Raw genomic sequence first — 9,811 nt, forward strand, 5'->3', positions numbered from 1 at the left:
CAATGCAATGCAGTTTACAAAACCCACGTGCCTTGTCCTGCCTGAAGTTCTGCATTGTTTTTTTGGAGAGGGAAAACAATGCTGAGGGACAACTTGGAGGGGGCGAGGGCCAGGTGCTCGTTAAGCAGAGAGGGGAAGTCAAGAGTTTCGGGCGGATAACCCTGCTGCCTGACAAGACCGCGCCAGCTGCGGGCAGAGGCTGCGGAAACACACGCCTCCAGCGCTGCGGGACGTGGAACAGGAAGAGGAAGCGGGCGGCTTCTTGTGGCTCTGGCGCATGCGCCGCAGGGCGGAGCGCAGGCTGGGCCGCCTGTAGCCCCTCGGCGCGCAGGGGCACGCGGGACAGGGCAGGAGAGGAGAGGAGAGGAGGCGGGCGCGGGGTGGGCATGGCGGCGTGCGGCTCGCTGTGGCGGAGTGTGGCGTCCCCCGCGGGCCGGCACACGGCCTCCGTGATCTTTCTGCACGGCTCAGGTGCATGCTCCCCCCGGGCTTGCTGCGGGGGCGGGGGACTGCACTGCATTGCAGGGGTGGGGCGCTGTGGCTTGGGGGAAAGGCACGTGCTGCAGCCCTGTGGGACAGCCAGGTGCCCTCCCTGGGGTGCATCTGAAGCAGCGCCCCTGATGCCAGCTTTGTGCCCCCTGCCCAGTTGCCCTCTGTGAATCCTAGCCCGACCAGGCCCAGGCTAGTCAGAGGTGTGGCTGGGACTTGTGACCAGGCCCTGGGGTGCCCCGAGCTCCTTTCTGGGGTGTGGCACGGTATTCGCTCTGCCGGGGGCACGAAGACAAGTGGCAAGGTAAACTCTGGGGTTTCAAATAGGAAGCTGTAGCACTGAAGGCCTCAGGCCCTGTTGCAGTCCTGCTGGGTTCTCTGCAGTGGAAATGGGGCCCGGTTATTTTTCTGTGCTCAAAAAATCAAGCAAAAGCTAAGAGCAGGAGTTTTTGGAGGGCTGTCTTAGACTCAAGGACCCCTGGTTAGCCTTAAGTTTGAGGACCGCTGAGTTAAAGTTGAGGCTCCTTCTCATCTTTTCTCTGCCCAGTTTGTGGCAGCAGCCGATCATCCTGGATCATGGCATATGTATGAGGGTCACCCAGCCCTTTGATGCATGTGCCTGGGCAGGAATTTTTGGAGGAGTGGAGTTTGGCATCCATTTAAAGCAATGTTCTTTGTCCATGCTGGGCCTTTCAGAGATTAGCACCTGAAAGCTATTGTATGCTAAGGTTGCTACTTTTATTCTAGCCTAGACAAGGTCCTGGGCACAGGGACAACTGTAGTCATGCAGGCACTGCTTTCATGAGTGCCTTGTGTGGACCACAGCTTGAAGGATCTTAGCTCTGTTGAAAGTAACGAAGTCAGTAGGACTTGTGCTGCTGTATCACTTGGGTGCCTTTGAAAATCCCACCTCCATGTCCTCACTGATTATGTAAGTAAAACAAATTGGCCGTACCTAAATTGCAGGTAATTATTTTCACCAGGTGACCAAATTGAGAAACACTTTTTTTCTCCTTTAAAGATATTAATCTTTATGTTACTTGTAACAATGATGGGTTAAAAAAATAACCCTTCTGATGTTATCTTTAACTTGACTCCTCTCTTAATTTTAGCTAAAGGTGTCCACAGGTGTTTGCTGAAACAAACCAGTAGGCATCCATTTTGTTCTGCCCACAAATACGTATCAGCCTTCAACTTGGACCCTTCCAATATTGATATTATTCTTGCTATATATATTTTCAATCCTGACTTTTATGTTTGAGTTGACAAAAAACATTAAGAGGCTTCCTATTAATTTCATTGCATCTTTATTTTTGCAATGCCATTTACATTTGTTTTTCTTAAACCAGGATTGTCAAAATTGTTTTGAGTTCAAAAGATTAAAATAAAGCAGAGTTGAAGAGGTGTCTTCATCATCTGTTATTAAGACTAATACTTTAATACTTGAGGAAATAACTTTGATTTTGTGAGAGTTGGATCATGGTCAGTGGTTGAGTCTACAAGTATACACTACAGTTTTCCACAAGTACTCTACAATTTTTCATGTTTAATGTAACTATTCATGATATTTGCAATACAGCTGTAAGAGAAAGTTGGAGCACTCTTTTTATCTGCTTTTGTTTAACAAGTCTGTAGGCTAGGTTCTTATGTAGGGGTAGCCACAGGTCTCTTAATGTGGGCTGGCACCGTAGGCTGCATTGCTGCCCTCTGTTCAGCAGTTATGATGTAGAGCAGCAGCAAAGTGGCAGTTCTGTGAACTGGTTTTCCTCTTAATGATTGTCACAGGTTAACTGCAGCAAGAAGAGCCTGAACACCACCTCCTCCCCTGCCCCCCATGGAATGGGAAATAATGAGGAAGTTCCAGTAAAAGACTTTCAGTACTTGAGTAAAGTACTAGGCAATTGTGGGAGTTCAGCAAGAAAAAGCAGTGGCGATAAATCAGGTCCTCACTAATAATTTTGGAGACTCAGGTCCTCATCTCTGTATGTTTGTACGTAGACGGCAGAAATTTAGTCTTCCATGGTTGAAAGTGAAATTAAAACTATAGTTTGAACTGAAGGAGAACCTCCGGGCCCCAACAAAACAAAGCAAATAAACAAAAAAAGCCCAGGTGGCAGACATTGCCACAGTTTGTTTTGGGTACTGATTTTGAAATACATAAACAAGACTGAATTATCCATGTTTTAGTTGTGCTCCTGAGCACTCTTTTTTTCCTTATTAGTAGTGCTAAACTTGAATAGAAAAGGCTTGCATTTTAGATTTTTTTTTTATGCATATTTGCTTTTTTGGAACATCACGTGTGTGTATGTAAGTAACTAGTTGCCTTCCAATATCAGCTTTGGTAATGAAGCCAGAACCATGATAAGCAATCTATTTGCAAGAGTCAATCATATTTCTTAGCTAAAATGAGTCTTCTGAAAGCTGTTCACTGAAAAACTAGCTTCCTGAGCAGTATGTGTTCCTACTGATGTTTCCTGGATTTCAGAGAATGCATGTAAACACCTAGTGTGGGTCACAGTCCTGCAAACGTTTATAAGCATACTCAACTTGACACCTGTGAATAAGGCTGCTGATTCCAGTAAAGCTACTCATGTAAGCAAAGCATATGAGAAAGTATTTGTAGCTTGGACTTGTATGCATTTTATTTTGTAAATAATATTTCAGGATTTCCTTTGGCAACTAAAGCAATAGAAAACCTTTTCTAAGAGCTTGTATTCACTGCAGCAGTTATCTTGGGTTGGTATGTGCAAGTGACTGCATTCATTTTAGGCTAGCTTGAGTGACAGTGATACATTCTAGGTGTGTTTGCATTTTTAACTCAGGTTGGCTAGCCAAGGCTAAAAGAGCAATAAAGACAAGGTAGCTTGGGTATTAACTTGGGCTGGCAGTTCAAGTTCAAGCATCTGGAAGAAGCTGGGATTAAAACAGCACCAGAGCTCTATAGAGTGATTGGATTAGCAGTAGATGAGTTAACTGTAGCCCCTGCTGCATTACCAGTTTGAGCATAACTCACACTCAAATCTAAGTTGAGCACAAGTTTAAAGAACCACTTAATATGACCTGGAGATTTTTGTGCGTGGTTAGCAGTTAAGTTATACTTTGAGTACAGTGAAGAGAAGCTCAGAAAGGGATGCGAGCTCATGTTTGTAAAGTGTGCACACACAGGATCACATGAATCCAGCTGCAGGTTGCTATTGGATGTAGATTTCTGATCCACATCTTAGTCAGTTCTTATGCATTGGACTGTGGGATTCAGGATTTTGAACACTCTGTGATAACTATAGGTATTAATGCTTGGATCTATACACAATTTGATGTCCGGCTTGTTAGAAATTCAAGGGTGTTTGGATCTGATGTTTGGCTGAAACCTGTTCCTGTTCTTAACAACTAATGAATTGGCGTGAGTTTTTTTATGAATCTCAAGTAAATTTGGAGGTATGTTAATGTAATTAAAAAGGGAGATAATAGAACAAGGAGCAATGGTCTCAAGTTCCAGCAGGGGAAGTTTAGGTTATGTATTTGAAAAAACCTTCTCACTACAAGGGTAGTAAAACAGTGGAATTGATTACCCAGACAGGTTGGAGAATCTGCATCCTTGGAGGTTTTTAAGACCCGGCTAGACAAAGCCTTGGCTAGGATGATCTAGCTGGGAATGGTCAGGCTTTGAGCAAGGGGGTTAGACTGGATGACCTCCTGAGGTCCCTTCCAACCTTATGAAATGTGGACAGTTCAGTCTTGTTTATGAATCTTAATGATTCTGTGAAAAAAAAATCCAATTTTCAAAGACAATGCAGGATTTTAGTTTGTTTCGGGTTTTTTCCACTGTGGGGGGAAAGAACACATTTACAGTAGATGTTCAGTCTGTCATGCTATTATCAATGGCTAATCGTCTACTTTATAATTGGTGCAAGGTTTTGGGGGCCATGTGAGAAGTCGGTGGCAGTTGAAAGTGTTACTAGATAGCCCCTTTAAGAATACGATCCTGGAAGGTATTGAGTATCTCCTTATGTAAAAGGGGAAGTGAAGGTGCTGAGTATTTCCAGAAGTTAATCACTAACTGGCAGGATTGATTCTGTGGTTTGTAATTGCTGTGAATTTCTAACATCAGTATTTTTGACGTTGTATGGCACCCTATATAAATACATAAAATGTCACTTATTTTATGTTTATATCTTGCACAGGTGATACAGGCCAAGGAGTAAGAGCATGGATAAAGCAAGTTTTGAGTCAGGATCTGGCTTTCCAACATATAAAAGTCATTTATCCCACAGCTCCTGCCAGGTATTGTTCTACTTATTTTAATACTAGGACTAAATTCCTTTATTCCTTTGACAGAATCATTGTTCTGAAAATGCAGTCATGTCTCTGAGTACAGATAATGCAGAGTCTTTCCTTCTGTTTTCCTGACACTGTTCTTTTTGTTTATTTTTCTTGTAAGAATTGGAGCTCAACTATGCTCAGTGCCAGAACCTTACCTTGTAATTAAATGCATGAGGTTTTTATGTAAACTGCTCTCCTCCAATTTGTATTTAAACCATTTTTCATTGATTTCTTTATCTAATTACTATAGATAGAAAAAATATCTTCTGGGGTGTGCTTTTTAACAGTAGTATAAATTCATACAGCAGGTCACCTCTGTACCTACAGTGGTTTTGTAAATCTGTTATCAGAGTTTATCAAATATTTTGGTTTCTGTACTATCAAAATTTGGTTCTGTTTCTAACACTTCTGGTAGGAGTGTTATTTATAAAATAAACATGTAATTAGAAACAAATTAAAGATGATCTTCTACTATTAGAAACAGGCCTAGAAATTAAAAATATCAATCACAAGTTTGCTTTTGTTTTAAAGTTTAGAATAGTTGGACCAGAATCAAAAAATGAAGCCCAACTTCATTCTCATAGAAGTCTTCTGGGGCATGTCCCATTATTGTTATTGATTTAGTAAGGTGCCACAGTGTGCTTTGTGCTATACACGAAATAGTGGGCCCAGGCTATTTACAGGCTAGGTCTAACGTTTTCAGACTTGATTATTTAAAACAGTGATTCTCAAGCTTTTTAGACTTGAGGCACCTTTTGGAAAATGCCAGCTCCTAGCTTTCACTCACTTCTTGACCAGAGAAAAATAATGGAGGAATTCTTCTGCTTTAAACAACTCATGAAGACTACAACAGGTCAGAAATCTTTTTGGCACTGATTCCTATTTGATATCTCTGGGTTTATCTTGTGAATAGCATAAGTGTTTCCACATCAAAAATCCTACAACACAGTGGTTGAGAATCACTGACTTAGAGATGCCTTAACCCATCTTTAGCTATTCAAAGGTATGGCAAGTTGATCAATTGAATGGTCAAACATTGTCATTTGACTGGTCAATTGACTGCATTTTTGACCTGTCAGAGATTATAGCAATTTTAAAAAAACTACGTTTTTTGGTGATTTTTCTTGACAGAAATATGATTTTTAATTGTTTTTAACACACATCCTAATGGAAAAATTATGCTTTTTCTGTGTTGTTTGCACCTATTGGAAATTTTTTACAATTTTTGACTGATGATTGACTGGTCAATTGACCAAACTTTATTTGCCTGGTCAAATACCAAACCCTAGTACAGGCAGTCCTCAGACTTACAACACAATTGATTCCTGAAAACTGCGTCTTAAGTCAAAACGTTGTAACTCGGAACCAATTTGCTTATAAGAAACGATGTTACAAATGGGTTGGTTCCTGAACCAAGGCCCGATACCCTATTTTCACTAAAAATACCCCAGAATTTTGTACTCAATCAAATATAGATGAGTAACATAGCTACATTAATGTATATATATTGTAAATAGCAATGATATTGATTTGGAACGATTTCTTTGAGGTGACTTTGCTGGACTTTTTGAAAGGCTCTTGGCTGGAATCTTCTCTGGAGTCTTGGCTGCAGGGCTTTCTGGAGGCTTGTCTGCTTTCTTAAAGAAAGTGTCCAAGGAAGTTTGGACAGATGTTCTCCAGGGAAACGAGCAACGCAGCAAACTTGTTCGCTGGTATGGTATTGCATCGGATCAAGCATTGTAAAGTCGAAACTGACATCAAAAAGTTGAAACAGGGTATAAATTTATAAATGCTGCAAGTGCGAAACATTGTAAGTCGAGGACTGCCTGTATGGCTTAATTAATCAGAGATTTTTAATTTATTTCTGGAAATCTGGGTATTTGTTTTGGGGCCTAAGATCAGGATTCAGGAAAGTACTTCCATTGGAGTCACTGGATTTTAAGTTCCCTTATTACCCTCACTCGACATACCAATTTAAGTGTTCAGGTTTATGATTGGGGGTTGCTTGCAATATCTTATGTGGACTGTCAAAATGTATGTTCGAGGCATTTTTGCTGATTCAGAAGCTTCTAGAAGGCATAAGTAACAAGCAGTGGGCATTGTGTGGCACTTCCCATGTTTAAGGAAATAGCCCCAGGCTGCTGGAGTTTGCATGCTAATTTACATGCAAGCAAAATAATTAATGCACACTTTGTGGATGAAGGAACAACCTTAAAGTCATGAAGCAGAAAACTTGTCCAAGGCATTGGTGAAAACCTTTGGGAAGAAATGTGTGTTTTGTGAAGGAATTTAAGGAGATGGTTTTGTAGCTCTGCTGTGTTTGAGGGCTGATTTTATTCAAATAATAAACCTACTGCTCCGTTGACCACAGCTATGGATTAGCTAGGATTACCAGCAAATCTTTATGGGCCCTACAGGACTCCATGTCCTATCTCTTGGCAGTAGTCTGTTGACTACCAGTATTAGATGTTGGAGGAATGAAGTAAAGGTCATTAATAATTTTCCCCATGCTTTTCCTGTACAGCCTTTCTTCCTGCCTATATTCTAGCCACCAAAATGCCTCTGGCCACATCTGCTTGCCTGCTAGAGTTTCACGTTTCACTTCAAGTGTCCAAGTCACAATCTCACATAATTAACTTAACATTTACATGCAGTGTACAATGATTAAATTATGAAGGCTAGGGACAGACGTTCAAAAAGCCTGAGACTGGCTAGGCTAACTTGGCTAGGCTGGATCACTTTGTAACTGTGAGACATCCCAGAAATGCCAGCACATGCCTGCAGTGGCTTAGGCTATAAGCTGGGATGCGCTAGAGCATCCCTCCCTTCCCTTGCACAGTACTGAGCTGAGGGGGGTATGGCCAGGCCCAGGCAGGATGCTATTATTAGCCCAGCAGGGAATTGATAAGTGTTTATCACCCTCTAACACGGTGTTTATTACCCCATTAAGAAAACAACAGAGGGAGATTACCAGTTACCTGTTGATTCAGGGACTGTAGCCAGCATGTGGTCTGCTAGCTAATATACAGACACCTCTCCACAAGGCAGAGGGGAGGGGGGAATTCCTGCTTAGCAGGGAGTGGTGATGGAGAGAGGAGGGGGAAGCCTGCAGTCTTGCCAGAGTTGCAGCCAGGGATAATGGGGGAGGGGCCAGCCTTGCTGTGGAGCAGAGAGCCCTGTCCAGCCCAGAGCGCATGCCAGGATGCTGGGGGAGTCTGATTTAGCTTAAACCAGGAAGGGGTCTGGGACAGACATTGCATAAACCAGTTTGACCCAAATCAGTTAAATCTGATGCTATGTTTAACCAGATTTATCTTAAACCAGTTTCAGCCATTTTCAGATTGGTGTATGTGCATTGAACATCTGTTCTGTTACAGGTTTAAACCAGTTTCTGATCACTTAAACCAATTTATGTGTAATGTCTGTCCCTAGCCAAAGTGTGCTGTAGGAAACATGAGGACAGCATGCAGTGAAATATACTACATTGTAATTAAAAAATCTGAATCAGTAGTTTGTACTCTATAGTAAGAGTTTATTTTCTTCTAAAGCAAATTGAGATCGTGCATGATTTGATTAAACTCTGTTCCATTTAGCAAAATTTTCTGTAGTGCTTCCCCCCCACCCCTTTCTGAAAGCAAAATACCTGTGCTGTATTTGTCTTTGTCCTGCAAGTTGGAAGTACATTATGGAATATTGCTTTACAGCCCTCTGTTCGTGATAAGCACCATTAACTGACACAATGAAATAAAACAGATGCACTTAAGTACAGTAATGCTTGCCTCCATTTGGAGCAATATACAAACTAAGTTTGTAAAGATATGCTTTACTGATTGAAATATAAATAACAAAAAGCCCTTGCTGACTCAGTCAAAGGTAGTTTGGTGTTTAAATCCTGAAGCATGTTATACACTTTGTGCCATTGGTAATGGTTTCTTTCTCCTCTTTCCAAAGGAAAAAAAAACAGAGCCCAACACTTCTAAATTGGAGTAACAACTGTTAGATTACTCCATTAATATAAGGCACCTAAGGATCTGGCCTGATTTTTTTCAAAGTAGTAAACACTCTAGCACCAGTTCAGGTGCTTGGCACCTCTAAAAATAAGAATTTGGGTACCTTAAATATGGTCACCATGACCCCAGTCCTCCAGTTGATAGGATGCATTTGGACTTCTGTGTTTGCCTGGAACTCCAGTAACATCAGTGCAGTTCCATGGAGGTACAGCAATACACCAGCCCTGGCTGTAGCTTTTGACTCTAGGGATTAAAAGCAAGGAAAAACTTCAGAAGTAAAGCATGCCTATCAAGCCTGGTATATACAAGAAGCTCTTTGCAGGCATACTGTCCCAGCAGTTTGCTTTTGACAAGGATACAGCTTCTGTGCTTTTGCCAGTATAAGTTATGTTATATATGCCTGCCCTGAATGAAATAAGTTGTACCATATTAATTAAGGATAATACCTCTTTGCACTACTGACTGACATCGCTGTGTTGGCTAGAGTTTGTAAAGTTGATCTGAATGTGTGTGTGTGTGTGTGAATTTTTATGCCAGATACTGAAACAAATGAGCTGTATTTCTATCTACTGGAAGAACTGTCTGGTCTTAATGCTGTCCCTAATGCAATTACTTTGGAGCAACTAGAGATCACACTTGGGAAGAGTTCTTTAACTATTTTCATTCTGCTTAACTTTTAAAATATAAGGTCACTGAAGAACAATACAAGGCAAACATCTAGAGCAAAATAGTATGACTGATAAAGAGATTATATCAGTTTTATAGACTTTTTTTAAACTAGGCTGTAAGAGGGAGGACAAATTGTCTAGAGAATCCTGTAGGAAAAAATCAAGATGATATGTTTTGTTTTTGTTACCATACTCTTCTGTAATGTACTTGCCCTAAAAATGTAAGTTTAGTACAGCTTGAAAGAGCTAGCTTACCCATCCTTTCAGTAGGTCTATAGTACTGCTACTTTTTTAGTTTTACAAACCTTCAGTTTGTGCTGGCAG

At 41.3% G+C, this 9,811-nt stretch overlaps 1 protein-coding gene across 1 annotated transcript in view; it reads left to right on the forward strand.

Moving 5' to 3' along the window:
- Window positions 1-361: 361 nt before the first annotated feature.
- LYPLAL1 (lysophospholipase like 1) overlaps window positions 362-9,811 on the forward strand; it is an 87,441-nt gene continuing 77,991 nt past the window's right edge. The window contains exons 1-2 of the mRNA XM_019516467.1: window positions 362-471; window positions 4,671-4,770. Of these exons, the coding sequence (XP_019372012.1) occupies window positions 387-471; window positions 4,671-4,770 (185 nt within the window). The 5' untranslated portion in view covers window positions 362-386. The remainder of the gene's footprint in view (window positions 472-4,670; window positions 4,771-9,811) is intronic.

Source organism: Gavialis gangeticus, unplaced genomic scaffold (assembly GCF_001723915.1).
Source record: "Gavialis gangeticus isolate Ggan-Ray unplaced genomic scaffold, GavGan_comp1, whole genome shotgun sequence".
Taxonomy (NCBI): domain Eukaryota; kingdom Metazoa; phylum Chordata; order Crocodylia; family Gavialidae; genus Gavialis; species Gavialis gangeticus.